Genomic DNA, 26,318 nt, shown 5'->3' with positions numbered 1-26,318 from the left:
TATTAAAGGAGCACAGTGGCCTTTTCAGATATGGTAATTGTCTGCTTCTGTTGAGACTTCTCTTGAAATAATAACGGGAGGCTAGTCTTTAAACCAGAAGAGGTATCGTGGTGGCTTATCGTCACCATTTAGCTATTTCGCTTTCGCTCTGTAGAGGTTCGCAAAGCTCTGAGTTGTTTCTGACGTTGAAGATGGATATTGTTGCTTTAAAAAATAGTGCTTCCATCCAAATTTTGCACAACTTCTGAAATATTTCATTTGGGAGGAAAAATTTTTGTAGACCTCAGGTCAGGCTGTTAATAGCATCTTCTCTAAAGCCTTGTATGTGTTTATGGGGAAGAGGTTAACTGTTTATTTATTTTCCTAATTTAGTTATTTAAAAATTCTGAACATTTATTTTTTTTCTGGAGAAATTCCAAAATTGTGGAAAACTATTAACAGTTCTTTTTTCCTTTAGAAAAGTTGGTATCGTGTTGTATGAAAAGGATTAAAAAGAGAAGCAATTCATCAGCTTCCAGTGAATTCATTTTCTTTCTAAGAAAGAGTTGAAAAGGGTAAATTAGAGAATGCTTGGAAACCCCTCTATGGGAACGAACACTCGCATTTTTCACTTTTTTTCCCTTTGTGAAGACTCAGGAAGCCTGACGTTGAACCCAGTTCTCCATAATTCGACATCCTAGTTAGGCGAACACGTGGATTTCCACGGGAATGGTACAATTTGCATCTTCCCTATGGGCAAAAATGAAACAACCCTTATCTGTGAGGTCAAGAATTTATTGCTGGTGTGTCTGAAATCTTAACAGGCTGTTTGAAGAATGTTGGTCTCAAAACAGTATCATAGTTCATAATGTTACTACATTAAATGTTTTTTTTTTTTTTTATTTATTATTATTTTTATGAGTTCCTTATGGCTGTCCCCTGGGTATCAGCCTTTTCCTTCCATGCCTGTCCTCCTGTGCCCCATGTCCCAGCATTCAGAGGCCTCTGCTGTCATACCAGGCTCGTATTCCTCTGTGCTGTGTCATTATCTGAGAGTCATAAATACTTCATTGTAGTCCAAATAATTACTTGTTACTGCTATTATGTAGAAATTATGGTTATAACGTACAAAGATAAGTGAAACAAATGAAGCATAGCCACCTGCTCATTAGTAAATTTGCTGCTGAAATAAAGAAGCTCAAACAAAGCTTCGTGCAGCCCAAGATGAGTTGAGACCGCCTTGCCTTGCCATTGCATTGGGCTGCAGCGCTGTGATGGTCTTGGTAGAGTCTGAACAGCGACAAGAATTTACGTTTGCGTAGAAAATTTCTCTAGAAAAAAGAGTTTTTCCAGGCTAGTTTGGTTGGGAATCAGCATTAATGGCTGGACGTCATCGGTGGCAGCAGCAGCTCTCGGTGTTTTTCAGAGTGTGGAGCACTTTGGGCCATATTTCCATGGGTGATTGTACCTAAAAATTCCAATTATTGTTCGTATAATAAAAACTGTGGAAAAGTGAAGTGAGAAAAGAGTAAGGCCATTTCTCCTCTGACAGTCCTGTCCATCATTGAATGTAGACACAGGGATATGGCCAGTTGTTGAGGGAAGCAAAGCCAGGGACACCAAAAAACCCAACCATGACCATCCCAGGGGATGTGGAGCACGAGGAGACTTGGGGTCTCTCCAAATCCAGCAGTTTTTGTGTCACAGTCCTTCGTCTGTCTTTCCTATCCTGGAATAAGATAATCCTTGTCCCGTCAGCCTTAGAGTGGCCGTACTCGGAGGCTTACGCTTGTTGGGAAGCCTTGAAGCGGTGCCGCCTGAATCTGTTGGCAGCTTTTATCTCTTTGGACTACTGAGGTTGATGTTTGTTTTTTTTTCTTTAAAGCACATGCAGTTTCGCTGCATTTCTGTACATAGGCACCTTGTCAGGTCTCCAGGCTGCTTTATGCATTTGGAAATGAAGGAAGCATTTGTGCTTCCCTCTGGGATAGCCAGTGGCACCACGACCGTTAAATGTAAGTGAATGCCAGCTGATTTATAGCTGTACCTCCTGCATCCAATCTTCACCTCCTTGTCTTGTAAAATCTGCATTATTTCACGACACAGAAACATTCTGTATTTTTTTTTTGCATAGGTTAGCATTAGTCGGTGTGTTACAAATTGATCTCAATCATCTGAGCAATAAAACAGACATTTCCTGCCAAATATCTCTTTCTGCTGGACACTGTACTGTATCTTATTGAGCCCTAGTGTTATCTTCAGTTGACTGATGCCAAGGCACTGCTTGGACAAGTTTGTAGCGTCTCATCTGTGTAATTTACCTTCTAGTTACATTGATATCCCTACATCTCTCTCCTTTTTACTAACATAAAGGCAGCTTTCTTCTCAGATCCCTGACGTAGCTCATTTGCAGTGTTAGTGAAGGCACGTCGGGGGAGTTAATATTTGGAGATAACGTTCATACAATGTATTCTTTATCTGTCTAACACTGCAAAAAGTATGCGTGAAAACTTGCAGATGAAATAAGAGGTGAATCCTGATTCATCTCTAACCTAAGCTGAAGACAAGGCAGGGTACGGCACTGGGGCAGTAAGCAAAGGGCGATGGCAAAGCGGTGATGAGGTTGCGATAGCATAATACTGTGAAAAAGCCCTATTTCTGGTGTCTGCTTCGATTTTAGTGACCTGTGTTTCCAAACCAGGTCTGCCCCTGGTTTGGGGGCAGCCAACTCCAAATGTCAGCGACTCCCAACATCTGGAAAAGTCTTTATTTTAGAATCTATTTGATAACCTAATTCTCTACACTCAATTGATTTCTGACCTGACTTCCATTCTTGATTCAAATGGTTTTCTTAATAGCTTAGCTAACTACAGTTACCAGTAATTGATCCTTATTAACTATTTTTTTTTAACGTATCTCAGCATTTTTGCCACCCATCTGCTTTTAAACTGCCCATTTGTATGGATTCTTTGCATAAATATTTTGTGGCTCATTTGATTCTCTGCATAATTAATTAATTGCTTCTCATTTAGTTTTCTGCATAACTAATCTACTGCCACATAATTAACAAACTCTTTAATTCCTTATTAATTATTTACTGTTCTTTTGAATATATGAATTAATTGACTGTTTAAATTTGCTGCTGTGCTGATTTGACATCTAGTTAATTGTTTTGATTAATCAATTAATTAGCTGCTTAATCTCTGCTTAAAAGTATAACCCCGTGACTGCCTTGTACATGTTCTAGCACCTTGCTTTTTTTGCTCAGCACTATCATCACCTCATCAACATCTGGATGCCCAACTCACTCTCCAGGCACACATGGACCTCTTGGGCTTACGTATATCCCTCCCATGAAGCCATCTCTGTAACTCCAGCGATGCTCCTCATACGTTTTTCTCCCTCTAAATGTGTTTTTTTTTATCCACACGTCACACTCCTCATGCACTTGAACCTCAACAGGGCTTTAACTCTGTTTAATTTTGCCAAAATGAAAAGGGCAGGGGCTGGAAGAAGGGCATCAAAATACTTGCGCATGGAAATCCAGCAGGTAAATGGGATATGAGAACAGATCGGGAGAATTATGCGTTTTTATGGCATACAGGGAGAGGGTGTTTCAGATGCAATTTAACTACTGCAGATGTTTGTGGTAAATTGATGTAGCTGATAAAATTTCAGAAACTTTTCAGAAAGCTTTGTAATTATGTATAGCTCTTCCAATAGACTTGTTGAGGCTGTTTTTCTCTGTTTCTGCAGTGCAGAAGAATTTTAGTAGAAAAGAACCTTTTTTTCACACTTTGCTTTATTTATGTGCTAATCCAGTACTGAAGTTTTCACAACTGGTTGCTGTAGAAACTGTGTTCTTGTGTTCTCTTTGGGGAGGAGGCCTTTGAAAGAGGTGCTGCCTTAAAAACTAGTTTGCCGTTGTATACCGCAAATAAACTGACAGAAACCATGACCGCTGTGATGAAAACTTCCTTGGAATGTTTTTTTAAAGTTTTCCACAAGGTGTCAGCTGCTCTTCGAAGGTATTAAACTGCGGCTTCTTATGCAAGGGGAAGTTTGAGAAGTGAAGCGGCTTTGTCAAGCACGAAGCATGAGACGCGCAAGGGTACGTTTACTTCTTTAGAGGAAGGTGCTAAGCCAAATATTGCATTTAATAGCAAGAGAATAACCAGGTCAGAACCAAAATTGGTCGGACTGGCTCTTACTTTTGATGGTGCTCTGCTGATTTATTGTGTGATGCTGATCAATCTACAGACTTCATAGTGACGGTCATTGCCAGGTGTTTCTTGGATCATACAAAATGTATGAAAACTATATTGCCAATGAAAAGTTTCAAAGACATGGTATGATAGGTTATACTATTAAAATATGTATTAAAAATTACAGTATAGATAATATGCATGTTTTAATTTATCTTAAAAGGACCACTTGGCATAAGCATGTGTCTGCTGGACCGTAATAGACAGTAAAAGGCAGGAGCTGGTAGAGGGTTCACTGGGTCTGAGCCATCGACTACAGCAGCTCGATCTCCATTCCCCGGCACAGGTCCGTAAATACCAAGTGCACGTGGACATACACACGTGCAGCTGACTCAGTGTAGATGTCTTGATCTTGAGCTGAATCCTCCCCCAAGTATTTTTGGTGAAACATGTTGGTAGGAAGGCTCCAGCTGGTCCATGAAAAGTCACCTGTAGCAGTGAGCTAATGCCCATATCTTTGGGACTCGCTTCTCTGGAGAAGAACACTGGAAAATATGCAAAAGTTGTTAATATTTCAAGAGAGTGGATGGAAGAGTCTGCTAATCTTTTTTATCTGTGATTTCTATGAAACCGATTATCATGAACAATTGCCATGAAAAAGTGCTAGGCAGCATGCACAACCTACTTGCTTGTCTTTTTGCTGCGAGTGCAGTGGTGAAGAATTTAAAATAGTTTGCTTTCCTTTGTTTACCTTAGGCGAATTAACTTGAGGCTTTTTTGGGGCTGTTTTACAATATTGAGTCTAAATAAGGAATCTGGAAGAATTAGATTCAGTGAACGTGTAGTGAATACTAATGACACACACACAAAAAAATGAAGTTGTTGTTGTTTCCTCTGATGCTACTTTAATTAATCTGAGATGCAGTAAGGGTGCTGCAAGGTATGGATCATCTCTTAGTCTATATGTATCTCTGAACAACGAGGCTTCGCTCTTAAGGTTTCCAGGCACTGCTTGATACAAAAGCTATTAATAAGTATGACTAGCATTAAGCATGTAAGTATTACATTTCAGGGAGAGTATTCATATGATTAAAATTAAGCATTAAAGTTAGATAACTCAGTGAACCAAAGCCCTAATAATATTCACACTGGAGATGTGCCATTGCAGAAATTTATTTTAAAAAGAGGTACAATCTGAATGAAGAATGAGCTGTTCAAAAAATTAAAAAATAGCAGGAAATGTCTTGTAAGGTGATGTAGAAGAAATATGTAAGGAGGTGATATAGGTGGGGAGAAACACAAATTTTTATCTCCAGGAAATATATATTTATTGTCAGTATTTCTTAATAATGAGGAAAATATATGTCAACAATCCAACGGCCTATAGGAATTATTAGTGGTGGTGAAATAGCTGAACCTGCAGGAATATAGTTCCCATTCAGCTCTGTCTCATTGCATTTTTTTTATCAGCATAAATCCACTGACTCAGTGAAATTCAACCCACACCTCATGATTTCTGTGTCTAACTGAAACTGTGCAAACAGCAGCTCCTACATTTTAGAGTTCTTGTTTTATTTACTGCTGGGACAGCATTATGCCAGTGTGGTACACAAGAAAACATGCTTATCTTTTTAGTATTTGATTTTTTTTTTTTTTAAAGTGAAACAGCATCCCTGCCTGTCCATATGTTTGGTAGCTCGCTGCCAAATTTTAAGTAAACTCTCACAATAACTTATTCGAATTAAATGTTAGTATTCCTTTTCCTTAGCTTTGTTTCTTAAACTTAGAAGAATTGCATACTAAAGCAGGATGCTTTTTTTTTGTTTAAAAATCTGTCCCAGTCAGGCATGACGTTGCTGCTGGTTTCATCGGTAGACTTAGGAGGCAAGGTTTCAAGCAACGCACTGACTGCACATGTATGTAGAAATGTTGAATACTGAATGATCTCTTTTTTTGGGGTGTTTACCTGTTTTTTAATGGAAGCAAAATGTTACAAATGTAGGCAAAATATAGAAGGTAATGTAACTGTTTTTGCAGGATTAGACTTAATACTTGGTGATTGAGGAGCTGTGGTTGACTAAAAGGATGGAGGCAGAATACCAGAAACCGTTGATTTGTCATGGGGCTGTGTTGTATCTCCACGTCAGTATTTCTGGGTTTTAGTGATTATATGTACTTGCTAACCTTTGAGAGCTGTAAGAGAGGAAGCGGTATTTATCAGATATCAGCCTAAAATTGGCATTGTTTTAGCGAAACCGTAGAAAAATAACTGTAAATGCTGTCTAAGGAAAGCTGGCTTTTTTTTGCTGCTTTCTCTTCAGTTTAGAAAAGCTGTGTGCATTGTTTGAAAATACGATTTTGAGAGAAGTTTAATTTTCAAGAATGTAATGCTTTAATTACCCACTATTAAGTTTTGCTTAACTGGAAAAGAGCATATAGAACTTCTTGACATATCAGCAAAACATTACCAGCAGCTTCCTTTTGAAATCTAAAAATCCACAGGAAAATTAGGTGCTGAGCCATTTTGCACTGCTCAGTCATTTTACAAAACTATTTTTTTTTTTTTACAAGACAATGGAGTACTTTAATGGATTAATTAAAAATCATTTCAACATACATTTAATTCAACTATTATTTAACTTATTTAAGAAGCTGAACAGCAAATTATTTTTATGTCTGCGTACCTGTCTCAATACTTAAAAAAAATAAATAACAAGTCTTTCTTTGAATTTGACTTGAAGTTGCATGGTGGTGTCTTACAGCTTTTCAGAGAGTTGCCTGTAAAGGCAACCCAGCATCCTCTGCTCTGCTGCACTCGACTGTTTGAGTGAGGGAAACCTAACAAATAGGTTTAAACATTTAAAAAATTAATATTTAAACGTTAAGACTGCTATCTAGAGGCTCAAATCGTCTAGAATTTCTTCCTAATGTCTAATCTAAGTCTACCCTTTTTCAGTTTAAAGCCATTGCCCCTTGTCCTGTACTCCCTGGAAATCATTTCATTACGTTTACAGCTTAACGACTCCCAGTAATTCATTGGTTGTCTAGTATGGACACAGAGGAGACAGGTGGGTTTCAAATCTGTGAAGTAATACAAAAAATTACCTTGTAATCTTAATGTTTTGGTAGACTTCAGGTTTAAGCTCACTCATCTGTTTCATACTGGATGTCAGGCTAGACCTCTAGGTTACTTGTATAGGAGATGTAATATCGTGTTTGACTAAGAAGGTTCCAGAGTAACACTTATTAGTATCTTTGAAATTCAAGAAGTGGAGAAATCCTTTTCCTTTTAATTCCTCTTTCCTGTTGTCACCTGGGAGCCACAGAAACTGGAACCAGGTTGGTATCCAAAGGCAGCATCAACCCTAACTCCCAGCTCCCTACTTTTCCTGGGCTTATTTATAACAGAGATACTCAGAGGCTCCAGAATGACATTGCACACTTTAGGTACATGTAAGCAATGTTAATGACGATTTTGGTTCTGTTGCTGCAGAAAAAAGAAACACAGCATGGAGCAAAACTCCCTACCACGATGCTCAGCAGTTGCACCCTGCTCCTTCTTCGCGTTGGCAGCAGCCGCACTGGGAAAAGGTGTGGGAAACAATTTAGGACAGAAGTGTGGATTGAGGGTGCTTTTGAAGGGGAAAGGAAAGAACATCCTTTGGGGAAGGTGAAGGAGATGAGGATTTAAGAGTTGTTTTCACAACTTGAATGTGTGCTTTATGTTACCTTTCAGAAACAGATTTTCTTCTTAAATAGTTCTGCTATCCAAAGCACGTTGCAAAAGCTTGAATTCCCTTTGATGGTAACATCCAGCCCTCTGATCATTGCCCTGTTTTTCACAAATTGGAATTTGAGCCCAGAGCACAGGGATGCAGCCAAGTCTTGGTAGCAACAACTTGTTCCTTGTCCGAGGCAGCCTTCGTGCTTCGGCAGAGTCCTGGGCTGCCAGATGTTGTCTTCGATCGGAATCGCTGACTTTGTCCTTAACAAATCCTTGAGGGTAACACCATGCCCCCAAGCCAGCGAGTGCCAGCTTGTTTGCGAGGCATGTATCGAGTGACTAAATTGAATTTAGGAGGATCAGAAACATAATCTTGTCCTTGTCATGTGTTAAAAATAAATTGGATCTAATTAATTTTGGTCTTTTAGATGAAAACAGTATTTTGGGAGCAGCTTGCTTGAAGCAATCCAAAAGTGGACCTTTAATCTGGCCTCATTTACATGTGGCAACCAGATATCAAGATTATCTCTGTAAACACCACCAAACCTTGTCTTTTTTTTTCTTGCTTCTGTTCCTCTTCTGTATGTCTATAGTTTCCAGGTTCTGATAGTACAGCAAAGTCCATAAATCAAAATATAGGAAGTGATGGTAAGTGTATTGCTTATAGATTATTTCATTTTATAAAGATTGCTTATAATAAGATAAAACCACTCTACATCTACTTCTAAAAGCGTTAAGTTCAATTTAATGCACTGTTAAGAATCTAGAAAGATTTTTCAGATAGTTCTTATTTGGAGAGATGTCTTTTGCTAGGACAGCCTGATTTTGGGAGTGGAGGAGGAAAGCGACAGCTGGGAGGCAGTGACCACCTGCACGCTCAGTGCCTCACCTGAAGGGCAGTGTCGTCCGAAAGGGTAGTGAGAAAGTAGAGATTTATTTCACAAAGCCCTGAAAATCAAAGATGCAGAAAGGTCTGAAAGCAGCACATGAGGCAATGCTGTCTCTTCGTATTGCTGGAAAATGAAAATTCAAGCTGTAAAAATATAGGGGAAATGGAAAATGTCTTAGTGGGGAAAATATGCAGTCAAAAACTGAGAACTGGTGATGCCACAGAAAGGACTTCCTTGGCTTCCTTCGTTGCGTATAAACCAAGTGGTTTTCTTTACTTTTGACTCAAATAACCTTCCTGAAATATACCTTAATTAGGGTTTTCGTTAAACCTGGATATTGTATGTTACGGTACAAGTCATGCAACAAGACAATGCTGGAAATGCTGTCCTAGTTTCTCACGTCTGCATCTTGGTGAGCTGCGGCTCAAGAAAGCTCAGCTGCTGTTTGGCTTTCAGTTCCCCATGTGATCTGAATGTCAGTTCTTGCTCTCTTGGGATTAGAAATAATCACTGCTAAATAAACTCTGCGATGATGAATTTATTTAATGACTTTCTGGAAGTTGATGGAATCAAAATGGGATTTGTTTAACTTTCCATGCCTTTATTCTTTATTGATTCCTTATATGATGAAAACAAAAGAAAGTCGAAAGGCCTTTATTTTGTTAAATTAGTGAAATACGGAGATATAAAGCATAGTACATAAGATACCTTCTCATTTAACAAACAAGAAGCTCTTCTGAACTTTGTCACATGATTATGAAAATTCTCATTACAGTCCTCCTGAGCGAACACCATTTTATTAGGAGATATCTGGCTTTTTCAACCTCTTCAAATAGTTTGAAAAACAGGTAGATATTAACAGTGTGTCTGCTGCATACAGAAAGAGATGGGGTTTTTACTCTTATTCAGATAAATAGTATTTGGCAGGAATATCATCCAGAAAGATGTTGGTTTTGACGTTGGCCATTAGGATGATCAAATTGAGTTTTTTAAAAGGTGGTAGGTTTTCTCAAAATACCTTCTCCGTCCTTGAGTGACTTCTTGAACCATGATGATTTTAAATGGAAACGGCACAGCAAAGCTGCTGCTGTTCCAGCTCACTGATAAATATTCAAAATCTGCCTTTTGTAGCTGCTATGTACAATTGGAATAAACTGAAGCACGAGGGTTTAACGCTGTTAGGAGTTGTTCCTTTGCTTTGTACTAGCAATTTCTGATCGTTTTTTGCTCTCCTTCCAATAGGTGTCCTCACATGGGTTCTTTGCCAAAATATCTCCTAGGGTGCTGTTACTCAGTAGATATTTTCTTCATAGGCAAGTTGACCTGAGTAGTGGGAACCCTGGTTCCTTTCCTGTATGCTTCTTCCTGGTTTTGCATTTTAGTAACACCCAGGCTGTGTGTAACGGCAAGTAGCTCAGTACCACTGGCTTTCCTACTGCACTCTAAGTGCCTGCAGAGTTGCAGAACATGAATGTCTTCTTTTTCAGTTGTTAATTAACAGTAGGAGCAGGACGTGTGCTAAACTGCATGGATTTAACATCTCATCTGGAGGTGGTGAAGTTATGTTTCAGTTTCTGAAAGATTGGAGAAGGAACAACAGAAAGTCTTTATTTTTACTCTTTCTTCAGAAACCACACGCTAAGGTTACAGGAAAGCATCTATGGATCAATGAGAGAGAACAGGAAACAGAACTGCTGAGCCTGGTGTTGGAATTTGGCAACCCGAAGGCTTTTCAGAAGGCTGTGGGTTTTAGAAGCTCTTTCCAATAACGGTTTAAGACTTGCTGGGAGCAAAAACCCTACATCTCTGGAAGCTTGTGTTTGAGTAACAGATGAGGATTTAGAAGGTTGCTAAGCATTTAATGGTCTTACATGTTAACACTTGTTTATATTTTTGGTTAAAGTAAGCTAACTGCTGATATCTAACCTATAAAACCAAGATAAGGTGGTGAGAGGATTCCAGGGAGAATGGGGAATCGAGAGGAGGCTCCCAGTACTGACGTGGATGGCCATGAGCAGGAGCCTGTGGCTCCCTGCAAGGCTCAAGGTCTTCTGGATTGGCGCTGCACATGTGAGCCTCAGGAAGGGGAACAGCCCTGATGCCTATGGGTCAGAAAAAAAATGGGGTTTGCTTTTCAGACATTGGAGATTATTCCCTAGCTCCTGGAAATGTTTCTTTCAAAGCCGACAGTCTTGACTTGGAGCTCTAGTCAGTTTGGAGCATCTTGTAAAAGTCACATCAGTTTAATTCGTTGTTCTTTAATTCCTTGTGTGCATGCACCAGCAAACTAGCTTTTTAAATCACTGAGTGGAGTTCAGAGACTCCGTGAAAATGTTAGGGGTAGGTACTTTGAGTATGTGTTATTCACTCTTTGCATTACTTGTAAGGTTAAGGCCTCTAAGAGGTTATTCAGCCCTTCTGAGCTAAAGAAGGGCTACTTATTTTATACCAAGATCAACTTATTACACTGTGTTAATATATGTGTGGGTGTGTGTTTGTACAGCAAATAAACCAGCTTCATTCAGTATTGTTTTCCTTTTCTCTTCTTGTTGATCTGAAGCTTTGCAGTCCTTGCTGTTTCGAAAGCAGAGAGCAACTAGACGAACCTCACGTTCTTTGAAATTTTTTTTTAAAAAGAAGAAGAAAGAGGAGCTTGTAAACTTGTCTGCTTGCAAAGAGTTCAGGCTATGTACTTTGCAAAAAATCTATTCCTTGTTTGAAAGCTGAGTTTTCCTAAAGGCCTGAGAGCTGTTATTCTCATTTCCCTCAACCAGGACCAGATTTAAAATCCCAAAAAGATGTCATGAAGGAATTCTGATTTTTGTTTTTTTCAGGGGGGAGAAGGCTCCAGCTCCTTTGGAGGTGCTCGAGTCCCAGCTCTCCTGTAGAAGGTAAAAGCTGCTGGAGGCAGACCAGCTGCCAGCCTCCTGGAAGGGTTGGTTCCAGCTGTGATGCTGACCCCCTGTTACCCTTTGGTTGCCTTTGTCAAGCTATGCAATATTTCAAGATGACTGTTAAAATTAAGGCTACTATTATTATTATTATTTTTTCTAACTGAAATTTTTGCATTTATGGAAGAACCCAACTCCAATCATCATACGATCTTATTTGCCTTGCTTACTACATGTGCTCTTGCACTGGATATTCCAGAAAATGCATCTGTCTTGCATCTTGTTAACATTACTAGGTATGAAAACACGGAGCAGGTGTCAGAAATGGAGTGAAGGTCCCCTTTCTGCTCTTCATCCAGAGATAAAAATCCCTGTAGCGCCACGTGCCGGGGTGCATTCACAAATTCCTTCTGCACCGTGCAGGTGCACAGGAGATGCGCTGCACCAGCATCTTCTACAACAGCTTGTACTGTTGATTTCAAACTTTCCAAAAAGTAACTTTAAAAAAAAAAATCAGTTTCAAGTCTTGATGGTTTGAAAGAAAATGTAGGTTTCTGAGTGTTTTTGTCTTTCCATCTACACTTTGCAGACTTGCAGTGTAGTAAATCAAACTTTTGTTTGTATTTAAGATTCCTTCATTTTCCTGCCACCTCATAAAGCTAAACACAAGAACAGTTTTAATAAGTTGAATACATTACTGGTACATTAGGAGTGCTAGTGCAGGTGTTTTCCAGGTAGGTGTGAAAACAGTATTCTGGGCTTGGGGTTTTCAGGGTGAAGGACCCTGGAGGGACCAGACGTCGGAACCATTCTTCCATCAAGTGGCACAGTATTATTTTATCCTTCCTGCTTTTTGTTGCTGATACCTATTGGCTGTTCTAAACAGTTCCCAGAGCTGCCTGGTACAGCGTGTAACAAAAGCATCTCTTCATTAGCTCTCGGTTTTAAGTCTTGCCCCCTTGGTATATTAAAATGATCGTACTTGCACCAGGACATCAAGTTTGCACAGCGTGTGGGCGTCAAGTATCTGTCGGGTGAGAAGCCAAAAAGCACTTTGCTTGCAATGAAATGTTTTGGTATTGAACTCTGTCTTCTCACCGCTGGAAAAATCTCTCTCTGGTTGGTCACTCGTTTTTTTTAATGGTACAAAAGGCCACTTCTGCTTTGGACATAGAAGAGGAGCTCTTGGCTATCTGCTCTTGCTGAAGCCATGCTCCGGTCCTGCCGGGGAGATGCAGGTGAACCAGCCCATGTGGCCAGCTTGGGCACTGGTAAGCTGGAAGCTGGCTTTGGTGTGTGTATATTTCTATAGGTTGTTCTTCTGGGCTGGTGGCATCGCCTTTCAGCATGAAATAAAGCCGTGGCAGCCTGATGTTAAGCACGATTCACAAGAGTTTGGGTACATGGCGTGCTCTGCGGGCTGGAGGAGCAGGTGTTTTTCCATGGGAATGGAGCTCTCTGTCTCTACAGGAACTATCTTTGCTTGTACAACTCCTATAAATATCTTCTGAAGAGACAGTTTAATGACCCGAACGTGCATCTCATATCCTACCTAGCCTAAATGAGATCTGAAGATTGAAAATCCCATATTTTTGATGTTTCGCTCTTGAATAGCATTTTGGTCTTCAAAATAATGCTGAGACTTTGTAGAGGTGGTGCTCTCAATATCTGGGATGCAGCTGCTCCATAGAGGACTGCTGGGAAAACAGGCACATTAGCCCCGAACTGAAAAATATAGAGAGCTGGCACCAACTTTAGGATTCGAGAATTGTCCCTTTCTTCCTCTGTTCTCCAGAAGGCGGAGAGGGAGAAAAACATTTGCTTTCATGTGATAGGCTGGATATTTTTGGGCTATGTGAAATGTGGTTCCTTCCAGAGCTGTGTGATTACCAGAACGATAATGAAAGATGGAAGTTTTGTTTAACTCTCAGCAGGTGGATGTTGAGTGCCCCCAAAAAGTAAATCACCTTGAAATCACAGAGTTAGGCAAGCACAGTCAGCACACTGCTGTCACGGACTGTACTCTCAGAAATGGGAAACAAGATGATAACTCTCCTTGGTTCAAAGCTGAGGCTCAAACTCTGAATGTTTCAAGGACTTCATATGAATTTGCGAATCTTTTATGTGCAAGGTAGTTAGGGATGCTTGACACTTCATAAAGGCACACTGCAATGCCTGAAATATTCAGCCCCGAAGCTAGAAGGAAGTTATAATAGAAATGCCACAAAACTCAGGTTCTTGTCCAAAAAATTAAAGTGGACAACATGAGGAAAGAAGGTGGAACAGGCTGAATTAATAATGTGGATTGCTAATGTTAGTTTGTTCCTCATGCAGGCTGCCACTTTGAATATCGGGGACTCACTATAACATTGTAGAGAATGCTTTCCTCCTGCCTAGAGGTACAGGAACTGCCATCGAGCTTGGTCTGAGCAGGACTTTAGCGATAAGGATCCTACAGATTCTGGAATCACATAGGAATTCCCCATAGTTCACTGTCTGACCTTGCACAACAATGAAAGACCAAGTAAGACTCTGTTGAAGAGGCCAGCAAGTTTTCTCTTCATCTACTCCTCTGAAAACAGTGAACTCTTTTAATGGTAGCATTTTTCAGAACCTGAAGAAGGTTTTTTTTGTTGTTCTTTCCGTGTGTGTGGAGTGTGTTTTAAGGGTTCTCCTTGTCGGGTTGCAGGGTGTACCTACATCAGCTGCAGCGAAGAGAAGGGTGGTATTGGTGCTGTGCTTGCTGGTGATGGCAACGATGGCTGTTCTAAGCCATATGAGCTTTGCTGTCTCTGCTCTGTATTAAATAGTGAACTTATTAGGTAGGTCTGAGAGTATTCAATCTCATTATAAACTCTATTTCTAACCGGTTGCATCCATTTATAGCAAACCATGTTATATTTCAAACCATGTTTATACCGAAGCACTGTTACAGCGGGATGGAGTGGCCCCAATCATTGTTCTTTTGATGGAGACAGCATGAGTGCTTCTCCATGGGCACAGAGCTCACCGCCATTTATGCATATAAAATATCCTTGCTGATTTTGGCCCCTGTGATAGCAGGGAGTTAGTTCTGTGCCTTACTTAAAACTAATAACCTAAATCACTCTTTCTTGTTTTCTTGCTTTAACTCTGCCTCTTTGCTCTTCTTTATCCACTCTCAGGAAGATCCGTGGGTCCTCCCAGTGGAAGTGGTGCAAGAAAAATTCCTCCCGCTGACGTTTCAGGGTGGTGCCTGCAAGTCACACTCTGGAGATCCTGATCCCCTCTCCCTTGATATAGAGGGACACTGGCATAGCTCCTCAGCTGCATCATCCTCCACATATAATGTTTTCACTTGCTGGTGCATTTTATCTAATGATCTTGAGCTGAAATAGATTTTATTTAGTCACTACAACCTAAAAGAGCAAAAAGTCTCAAAGCCAAGCAGCCAGCCAGTGGAAATGTTAACTATGCTTGTTTTACAGAAAGAAGCAGGTTCCTGAGGGTTGATAGTTCCTTGCCTATGGTCAAAGTGAATCGACAACAGATCCCAAACCAGGCCCCAGAAACATGGTTTCAAGGCTGGAAAGGGAATAGTTGTCTTAAGCTATTCTATTGCCTTGCATCTTTGACCTGAAACGAGTCAAGAAAAATCAATATTTTCCACAGACTTCTGGAGATGGCTTTGCGGGTGGATGAGGATAGTCTGCTTTATTTAATGAAGCTGGTGGCAGGAAGTAAATACTGTCACCGAGTTTGTCGCCACACATTGGAGGGAGAGCAATGATTTCTAAAGAGGCTGCTATTTGCACATTCAACATTGATCTTTTGGTGCAGCCGTAGTTACCAATACTTCTGTGATGCCAGGTTATTTTATCAGTGACACATCATGTGTTTCCTCCTTAATTCATTTATATTCCCTTCAGCCGCTGGCACGGCGTGGCAAACCAGCCTCAGTTTTCTGGCAGAAAGTGGCCTTTTCCTTCCATGTTGGAGCAGTCCCCCTCTATCATCGCTGCGCTAAAAATGCCTAATAATTAAGAACTAATGCCATTTTGGTTATAAAGAGCCAATGTGCTCTGACTGCAGCCTTTCAGGTTGTTGCTTTATGTGCTGTGTGTCTACCAGAAAAAAGAGAGAGTCCGATGAAGCAAACGCTCCTCCTTGAACACTTGGGGGATCCCAGTAAGTCCCGAAAGGCCGAAGAAGAGAATCTGAATCGCTGGTCTTGACAGCAATAAAAGAGAACTTATGATGCGTTTTGGCTCATGAATTTAAACACCAGTGAAATTATGAAAGCCTCGTAGAGTGTTACCAGAACGATGATTGCCAGTTGCAAATTACAGGGCTTTTTAGATCTGCTTACTGTGCGCTTCGAAGTCTCCTACAGAAAGCTTGGCTTGGTGGTGTATTCTAATATTGTTAAAGTGCTGCATGCACCATATAATGAGTCCCTAACCTTGTTTGATAGAAGGGAATCAAGCAAATTTGTTAAAAGTCCTTAAAGTCTCATACGTTTAAAAACGATTTTAAAAATAGAGTCTAATTGAGGTATGTATTGCCATTCCTATTGCTTCATGCTCCACAAAGCCAATTAATTCCCTCAGCAAACCAGAATGTGTGACAAGGAGGAGCTGAGAACAGCCCAAGGGTACACGTATCTTTGAAGGTTTATTTCCGCCTGGGATGCAGATAAGAAACTTTTGAGCCCGTGAAATGGCAAAAGTGTCTATGTAGTCTTGAAGGCGCCGAATGCCACCGATGGCTGAAATGGGGACGGTGCCCAGAAGGGGAACCTGAGAGGCTGGGTTGGCGTCACACCTGGTGCTGGTGGGTGTTGTTGGGTGTTGGAAGGTGGCCACCACTGCAGATGTTGTTGTTTATAAGGTCATATATTCTTGCAAAATCAGCTTTTTATCTTAAGCAAGCAAATGCGGGGGTTTTATGTGCCACACTTCTTTTAAGGGGGCTTGGAGAGACACAACCCAGATTTTTGTTTTCTTTGAGAGTTTCTCAGAGGGTTGTCAAATCAGCAAGAACTTGCTTCCTTTGGAGACAAATTCTTTAGTTTATTTTTAATATTTTAATACTCATAACTTCCAGATAGCTTAGGTCAGTGCTCCTAACTCAGAGCAGAGACAAATAAAATCTTTCCGCAGTGGCCCATTAATGGCTTGTGGCTTCTAGTTAAGCCTTTTCCTCTTCTGCAGTTTCAGTTTTTAAATACCCAAGTCCCATAAAACATTCGCCCTGTGCTCGGTTAATTAGCTGACTTCAACAATGGTGTGCTAATAAATATTTGCTTTCAGTTCCTCTGTGTCTGTTACTTGTGGATATTTGCATCTAAAATGGGAAACTGGGCTTCTTACAGCTTGCAGGATAATTTGTTTCCTACCTTGCAAAAAAATATGAATCTTTTAAAGTAGAATAAAAGAACCAGTTGCTTCTCTCCCCTCTGGTGCCCTTTAATCAGTTTACCGTCCTGTTTTCCACCCACGATTTTCTTAGTACTACCAGTCTGATACTCTGAAGATGGATTTTTTTTTTTTTGCTAGCGTGTCTGTAAAGAGCCTTGAGCACAAAGTCATTATCCGAGAGCTACAAACTAGAATTGATCTGTTTCAGGCTTAGCATAATTTCCATGTCTGGGCTGACCTGAATGTTATTGTCCAACAGGTTTCTGAAAATGTCAAGAGCCAGAGGGGAGGTCCCGATGAAATTGAAGTTCTTCCTTCCCTCAGAGTAACTGAATTGTAAAGTCCCCAAGCCCTGTAAATAAAAGGGAAAAATTGGTAATGAGAAGAGGAATTAATAGGATAGTCTCTCACATGATTTATATAGCTTTCAAAAACTGTTGCATTATTGTGTTTAAAAGTGCTGGTCTACAGCACTTTCACACTAGGAAGATAAGATTAAAAACTGGAAGGGGCAGCTCTGGGAATTAGAAGCTAAAAGAGCTGATGGATTTGAAATGAAATAAAAGCTGCTATTGGGGAAAATTTATTTTGAAGCTAAAATAGTGTGGCTGCCAATAAGGTATTCAGAGGACTCGCGTGTTTACCTTGATATAGATGTCACGTTTCAATTTACTAGACAAGTACCTTTTTTTTTTTTGCAGCTACTGTTGTCATTATGGAAATCGGCTGAGTGAATCCCTGCCATGTAATACATTATACAGTAAATTGGAATCTGAGGCAAAATTACCGCTCTGCAGATGTGATGTCCCATTCAGATGGGTGTGCAAAGTCATGTCGTTGCAACCCCCCGGAATATACTGAACTTGGACAGGGAAATGGTCAGCCAGAAGTTTGAATGGTCTTTTAATTAGAAGGGAGAAAAATGAACAGGCACTGATGCGTCTGCGGAGCATCTGTCTTTATAAAAGATTTCTTTTTTGGTGAAGCTATTTATTTTGAACTCTTAGTGTTGATAATGAAATACATCTTCTCAGCGAACCTTACTTTAGTGAGACAAGGACATAGGTTATAGTATCAGAAAGTGACGTTCACTTCTAATGCATTAATTTATAATATATTTCTGTACATTTCTAAACTGCGCTCTCCTTCCTCTCAAATATGTAGATGTTAACTTTATTCTTGCTGCAAAAATGTCTGAGTTTGTAGGTATAAGCATAGAAGTGTTGTCTTACTCATAGTGGTACTGCGTAGTTAATGCATTCAGGATGAGATTAAATTGATTGCTTCTGAAGTAAGATACCGTTAGAGCCATCCAAGTTCCTACGGCTTTCCATTTCTTTACCAGAAAGTCTTCGCTTTAAACACAGTTCTTGCAAAACAAACAAAATCTTCAGTACTTTTGCAAATCAGTTGCATCTCTGTTCTAAGTCTCTGGCTGATAAGAAATGGTGTTTCTCTGTTGATCTGAAAAAAAAGGTGGTACACCAAAACCTGGCTTCATGGAATATGATCATTTAGGTGCATATATATAGGCATTCATTTAAATCATGTTTAAACGCTAGTGTTTGAATACTTTGATGATAATTTCCTTGATGAAAACTCAGGCAAAAGTCGTCGGTGTTGCTGAAGTAACAATGGGGAAGCTAATTATTGTTTAATTACCATTTTTAATAGTTTTTTTTCCCCTGCAATTTGCTATAGGGAGATTTTGCAAAGAATTTCCATCCCTTCATATTGTTGAGTTGTCTATCATACTTTTCTCTTCCCTTGAAAGTGCTTTAGAAGTTTCCTAGGCAAACAAATTGATTGTTACACTGCAGTGTAGGAGGATTTAGTGCTGCATTTGTTTGAAAATGTTACTGCTCCTGGAGCTTCGTTGTTAAACTGACAAACTTCTGTAGTCCCTGCTCTGTTTTCTGCTCCACTTGCACCTTTTTTTATTTTTTTTTTTTCAGACTGCATGGAAATAATCTACAGTAGTGTTAAAAGGAAGTTAATGAACATAAAATAAGAGTGCTGTAGGAATTAACGGAACTGAATAGGAAATGCATATTCTTAGAAGAATTTTTGTGTCAGCAGAAGCCAGGATCACAGGATGAATTATTTCTTTTCTTTTTTCTTTGTTCTCCGGCTATTTATCTACAGGATTTAGTACAAAAAGAAAGAGAATGAAGTTTCTACCAGTATTTCCAGGAAAAAAAAAGAGAAGTTTTATTTTTTGCCTATTTAGAAACAAACTGAAGCAAAGGCAGATCGTGACTAAATATTTTTAAAAGTTATCTTTTTCTAGTATATAATTGCTATGCTGTTTACTAGTAGTTAGCCTATTAAGATGATATAGCATAATTACACGTTAGAAAGACATGTCTGTAGGTATGCCAGACAGCTAACAATTCCGTAGATGCTGTGGATGACATAAAATAAATGCTTTGCAAAACCCTGCATACCTGAACCTGACTTCCATCTGCTAACACTGGTCATCCAGAGACCTCAGCTGCATCCCTTGCTGTGCATTTCTTGCAGTGGACTAAATGTCTTGTGGAGGTTGGGGTTGAAGGGAAGATGAGGCTCGCACAGCAGGATGTGGTCACAGACCATCGGCGAGGCCAGAGCCCTCGTTACTGGGAGAATAACTATAATACCAATGTTTCCATACTCCTGATTCCCAAAAGGGTTCCACAAAATACCTGAACCTGGGTGATAAAATTCTTAAGAGCTGATGAAAGCAATGGTTTCTCTGAGATACTGGTTTTAGGGCCCATTCCAGTCATGAGTAGAGGGTGCTTTTTGCCTACAAAAGTAGCAACAAATCCTAGAATCATAGAGTGGTTTGGTTTGGAAGGGACCTTAAAGACCACCTAACTTCAACCGCCTGCCATGGGCAGGGACACCTCCCACCAGCCCAGGTTGCCCAAAGCCCCATCCAGCCTGGCCTTGAGCACCTCCAGGGATGGGGCATCCACAGCTTCTCTGGGCAGCCTGTGCCAGTGCCTCACCACCCTCTGAGTGAAGAATTTCCTCCTAATGTCTAATCTAAATCTACCTTCTTTTAGTTTAAGACCATCCCCTCTTGCCCTATCATTATCTACCCGAGTAAAGAGTCCCACTCCATCCTTTCTATAAGCCCCCTTTAAGTACTGGAAGGCCTCAATGAGGTCTCCCCAGAGCCTTCTCTTCTCCAGGCTGAACATCCCCAACTCCCTCAGCCTTTCTTCACAGGAGAGGAATGTAAGGAAATAATGGTCACTTCTTCAGGCGACCCTACATACAGCAATAGATTGTTCTTTCTATTGAACTGATGCTGCCTCCTATGCATTTATAACATGCACAAGTTATTCTCTTAGCCAAGCAACTGATCCAATGTAGGGAGGGATTTGACTAAACTATGACCATAGGCATATGAGCAGGTCACCCGTACTTCGAATGGCGTAAGAGTTTTTAAGTAAATAAAGTTGTTGCATATTAGGGTTTCTGGTGGCACAGAGGTCTGATATCTTTCTCTGATTCACCTAATTATTCAAGTGGCACTTTTAACTTAACTTCAAAATATGACCATGATGCCGTAACTTGTTTTAGATGATTCATCTGCTCGGGGTAGTCAAATGGACAGAGGTAGCAATCCATGCTCTTTAAGGTTCTAGAAACCATAAACTAAAGGACCACTTTTTGCTTTTCAAGAACTTTTTGGCATTTTATTTGCTTGTTTTTATTTTAGCAAGGTAAGAGGGACCAGCCTAGTGACCCAGGGTGCCAAGTAAGAACCCAGAGAGGTTTGATATCCTTCCAGAACTTCCCATAAGGCACAGCTTTCTTCTTCTCTCTGTCTGGGTTTATCATCTTTGCTAATATGAAAATAACATAGACTTGGTGTAAGAGTTGTAGTTCTGTCATTCCAAGTTTGGGCATCATTCCCATAATCCGTGATGCTGGAGGACTGTTCCGGGCTGGTGTCCTTGGCAGCTGAGGAGGAGCAGTGTAGTTGCACAGTATTGCTCAGGTATATATATTGCCATGAGCTGGTGTTTTTACAAAGGCAATGTTTGCTTGAATAGTTTCAAGCAAAATCCATTTAAGACATACTTCTAGGGGTCAAGTTTAGGATTGTTACCGCCTATCGCCTCATCTTAAATAAAGAAATTTGCAGATGGCAATAACCCCTAGAACCTCCATTTGTACATTGACTGCGTAATGTTTTTTGACAGTTGAGTACACTTTAGGTTGGATGAGGGGAAATGGTCTCAAGTTGCTCCAGGGGAAGTTTAGGTTAGATATGAGGAAAAATTTCTTTACTAAAGGAGTTGTGTGGCATTGGAATAGGCTGCCCAGGGAAGCGGTTGAGTCACCTTCCCTGGAGGTCTTCAAGAGATGTGGAGGTCTAAAGATTGGACCAGATGATCTTAGAGGTCTTTTCCAACCTGAATGATTCTATGATTTTATTGCTGAGATTTTTTCTTTTTTTTTTTTTTAAGTTTAAATGTTGATCTTATTGTTTTTTGTGTCCCCCCCCCCCCCCCCCCCCAATTTTCAAATTTGTAATGTGGCCCCAAACCAACTTTAAATTTCAGAAAGATGAAAAATAATGTGTTGATCACAAAGATTTCACTCATGACATTGTTTTCATTGTGTTTTTTTTTAGATTTATTAATAGATTTACGTAAAAAATGTTACCAATATGGCAGTGCTAAATGATAAGTAGTAAAAATTCTATGTATGATGAGTTGCCCAAGAATTTAAAAAAAATCAAAACAAAAACCCCAACCTTCCTGAAAATCTTTTCCTGAATTCATATTGAAATGACGACTGTTACAGTGCCAAACAATGTTTTGTGACTTGCTGGATGCTCAAGTCTTCAGAATATCAGGCCATTTATCTGGATGCTTAACTAGAACACCAAAGCCTTTTTTTTCCCCTTTGAATTTTATTAGAAAAACTTGGAATTTTTCTGCACGGCAATCGAGAGTGAGACAGTTAAAAGCTGCTCAAATATCCAGAGGAAAGGGACATTCTCTTCTAAACCCACCTACGAATTTCCTCCTCTCTTGCACAACCACCATTTTATACCGGCGACTGAAGGAAGGAAGCAGGCTTTGCTTTAACTCCCTTGCGGACACAGGGAAGCTCCCAAGAGAATATGATCATGTCTCTTCTTCACAGGCAGGTAGCTGTCATCTCCAGGCTGAATGCAAGCCTTGAAATTCGGTGCATCACCTCTCGATCGCATGGCTTATGCAACAGAATAGCCCCGGCTCTCCTTTTAAAGGTGGTGCTTTGCTAGTATGAAGGGAAGGCCAGAGTTTGCTTTATAGTTTGTGCAGTTTGCAGTGCTTAAAGAGCTTCAGAACCTGTTCCAGGAAAAGTCCCCATAAATTGTAAGAATGCTGTCATTAATTGCTTTGTCAATAGCCTGAGAAAATGGTAAAGAAGAGAAAGAGTACTTATCTGATGGCATTTACACCTGAAGAGGCAAGAGGGCAAACTGATTATTTTCTGTTTTCAAGACCTGAAGACCTGGAATTCAGCAAAACCTGATTTCAGAGAAAATTAGTAGCTGTACAAAGTCTGAAGAAGTAGGAGGAAGGCACGTGTAGACACAACATTATGTTCCTGCAAACCTGGCTGGGCATCTTTGTGAAGCTCATTTATTTGTACCACAGAGATGTTAACCCAGAAAATCTGCCCTTATGATAACTTCTAGAGAATCAGGGTGGTTGTGCGAGACAGGAAACGAAAAGCCGACATGGATTGTCATAGTTAGAAACAGGGATAAATGGTCTGGTACGTTTCGTGCTACTGTGGCATGCGTAACTCTGAATTACTGTGATGAGATAAGGAGGGTATTTGTTGTCTAAGCACAGGTGAAGTGTTCATCTGAGCACATTAGCCCTCAAAGCATTGCTGTCATCTGATAGTCAAATGCTACGTGCATCCCGGCGTTTCTCCAAACAGTGAGTGCCTTACAAATGATATCATTAACGACATGGAGGCTTCGCCGGTGAAGGGATCACAAAAGAACTGATAAGAGGAGTTTCCCAGGAGAAAATTGGTTTCATGGAGAATCTCACTTTGCCAGAGCTGGGACAGAAGGGCCAATCATATCTTAAATTTACTACTTCCTTTACTACTTTCTTTAATTTACTACTTCCCAGAAGGAGGTGGAAAACTGTATGGCATCTTGATGATGTGACACTCATAGGTGATGCATGCATACAAGGTAAATGCTAAGTGCAGTACTCGCACTCGTACCTTGCAGTGTTGCTTTCTTACTATTCAGTTTTACAGTGGAACAGTAGAAAACATATTGAGATTCAAGAGCGAGGATGATTGCTGTGCCTAGATTGTTTAGTTTAGTTTTCAGTCTTATGTATTTTGTGCTGCGTGGCAGCAGAAATAATTAGTTGATAGCACAAATGCAGCTATCACTGCTTGTTTTTCCAGCAGCAAACCTGCAGCAGAGTATTTCCTCTCTCTAAACAGACTGTCCTCTGATTCCCACCTCCCTTCTTGTAGAGATGGGTAGGATCCTACCATGATGCCATCCCATTTTCCCTTGTCTTGGTCTTCTTCCAAATGAAGTTCAGATGTTTCACTCCTGAAATCTTCCCTCCTTCTTCCCTTGCTACTTTTTATGGGGATTGTGCCTAAAGTTGTTTTGGTAGTTTGGGTTTTCCTTCTCTCGTTTAACGAGAAGAGCAGAGTTCAAAGTCCCCTTGGGTATATCTGCGGGGTTTCAGATCGGCAGAAAATGATCAGGTTTGTGAGCTCTGGGGACCGCAGTAGCACTGCTGCCCAGCAGACACTGCAAAACAAGCATGGCTAAGAAGAAATTGAGGTTTTCTTAAAGTACAGCAGCAGGGAGCACAGCAGCACGCAAGTGGGCAACGTGGCCCTTAGCGATGATTTCCCAGGCATCTCAAAAGTTTCCCAATTACCGAACTTTGCAAACCATGGGTCTCCATAAAAAGCAAATGCAGGTTTAGCGTTTGTCTCACAAACACTGTCAGATTGGAAAGTCAATAGGGGGATAGTTCACTTCAGAGATGTTATTGTCCCAAAATATTAAAACTTGAAATTACCAAGTTCCTTGCATTATTTGAAGCACCGTGATATGCTAAGGCTGATAAAGGAAACCTGCTAACTAAAAGCTGAGGCGATCTCCCAGGCTTTGCACAGTGTAGTCTGTATAGAGTAACTCTGCTACGTGGCCTAGTAATAATAGCAAAACGTAAGCACAGATTTTGGAAAGAAAAGGTCTTATTAATGAATTCATCCTAGAGACACGGTGATGGACCTGCACCTTCTCCGACAGGAGAGCAGCTTGGCTGGTCCCTGGAAATGAGCCTGCGTGCATGATGTGTCCCTGGCTGTGTTGGAAAAATGCTCGATCTGGATGTGGTGGGTTTAAATAAGTGATTGTATGAAAATAGCTTTTTTTTTTTTTTTTTTTTTTTTGTAACTGAAACTAAAGCTTTAATTAGCTTTAGCAGAAAACAAAGGCCCCAGCATATGTATTCTGAGAACGCACAAGGGAAATAAAATGCCTGTCATGGAAAGAAACAAGAGAATCATTTTCCTTTAGTTAATACAGTAAAAATTGAAAAAAGCCTGCCTATGGATGATTTTTTTTTTAATCTACCCTTGGTAATTTCAGGTTTGAACAGCTGGATGAACTGTGTATCAAGCTAATGGTAGTGTTAATCCCCCAAATCAATACAGAAAACGCTTTGCTTGGGTAGCAGAAATGTCTCAATTGGGACATTCGGGAAAGAAAATGAAATTAACCATTTCCTTTCCTAACATTTTGAAAGGAACATTTGTCTAAGATGATTTATGTGGGAAGTGGTTTCAGGTAATGTCAAATCTTTAGGCAGTTATCTGGGCTGAGAGCAAAATCCAATTTTTGCAAGTCAGTACAATGAATTCGGATGCTATTCACTACATTTATTTGTATTTTTAGGCTGGCTTCTGTGCTCTTGCTTATCTCTATCACCCCTACTAACTTTTTAACCTTTTGGACAACCTAAACCAAATTTAAAAGACTGGGAGGATGCTTAAATGTCATTTAAATTTCTACCAGTTCTACAAGAAGCAGGAGAGAGCGAGAGCCCAAAGGTTAGTGAGCTGAGGAAGAGGCCGGAGGATTTGGCTATTGTTGTGTTTTGCAGCAGCTAATTTAAAAGCCCAAATTAACCCCAGCACTTGCTCCTTTTGCTCGGTGGTGGTGACCTTGTGATGGAGAGGAGACAGCAGCAGAGCTCAGTGTCCTTGGGGAACCAGGCTTTAGCACATCTGCTCTTTGCTCTGGTGGCTTTCAGCACTGCTTTGGCTTGGTAGCTTCAGACATGCTTTGGCCAAACCAGCACAGGGCATGGAGGACGACTGGTGGGGACACTTGACGTGCATCGAGGGCAGCGACACCCTGCCCGAGTGCAGAGTGAGCAAGCCCATGGTTGTGCTGTATTTTCTCCTCAAAGTCCCATTTTTAAACCAGTTCACCATGCCGTTGCTGTTTTACTTGATATTTTTGCTTCTGTTGTTCAACGTAAAGGCGAGTTATTGTTGTGGATTACTATTGGGAAAAAAAATCACTCTCTTAAGCTTGAACAATAGTAGCAAACTGAAGTGTCTCTGTGAAGTGTCTTTAAGAACCATCTATGCCCTACTTAAAAATTGGGTAAAAGAGTGTAATTTCCATGATTTGTGGGTTCATGCCAAGAAATGTCTTTTTCAGTGCCACCCTTCAGTGCAGACTGAACTACCTGGCTTTGCTTCCTCGTGCTCCTTTGTGCTAGGAGAAGGACTGTGCTTACTCCCTGCCCTCCAGTCCCTTGGGAAGGGGACATCTCCCTTACAACCCAGTACAAGATGATCGACCCTGCTTCAAAGAGCGCAGCATCCGAAAGCTAATTTTAGCAGGAAGGTGAGGTGAGCAAAGGGTTTGTTGTGGGGGACATCCAGTACGTGGTAACAAAAGGTATCTGCACTTAGCGAAAACAGTTAAATCTTATTGTTTGCTAAATGCTGCCTTTAAAAGAAAAAAACAAATAAATCTCAAACCCTTAGCAGTTATTTTGAATTTTGGTAATCGAATTCAAGCTTCTACCGAGATCGCAGTAAGCTGTGCTGGGCTGGTGATTTACATTAATTTCTTGGCTGGTGTAATGAGGCATGGAGTTCTCACGCGGGGTCACTCTGGGCGTAGGAAATCGTGCCAGTCGGAAGTGATAACTTGC

General features: G+C 40.5%; 1 protein-coding gene across 5 annotated transcripts in view; it reads left to right on the top strand.

The window, feature by feature from the left end:
* TRAPPC9 (trafficking protein particle complex subunit 9) overlaps positions 1-26,318 on the top strand; it is a 468,771-nt gene that overhangs the window by 276,229 nt on the left and 166,224 nt on the right. Inside the window, exon 22 of one of the 5 annotated variants that reach the window (XM_048049632.2) lies at positions 25,817-25,854. The exons of the other annotated variants lie outside the window; for them this stretch is intronic. Coding sequence (XP_047905589.1) covers positions 25,817-25,839 — 23 coding nt within the window. The 3' untranslated portion in view covers positions 25,840-25,854. Of the gene's footprint in view, positions 1-25,816; positions 25,855-26,318 lie in introns of those variants that run through there. 5 annotated transcript variants of the gene reach the window in all.

This window comes from Anser cygnoides, chromosome 2 (assembly GCF_040182565.1).
Source record: "Anser cygnoides isolate HZ-2024a breed goose chromosome 2, Taihu_goose_T2T_genome, whole genome shotgun sequence".
Taxonomy (NCBI): domain Eukaryota; kingdom Metazoa; phylum Chordata; class Aves; order Anseriformes; family Anatidae; genus Anser; species Anser cygnoides.
The sequence above is the reverse complement of the archived record's forward strand: the minus strand, read 5'-3'. Positions and strand labels throughout refer to the sequence as shown.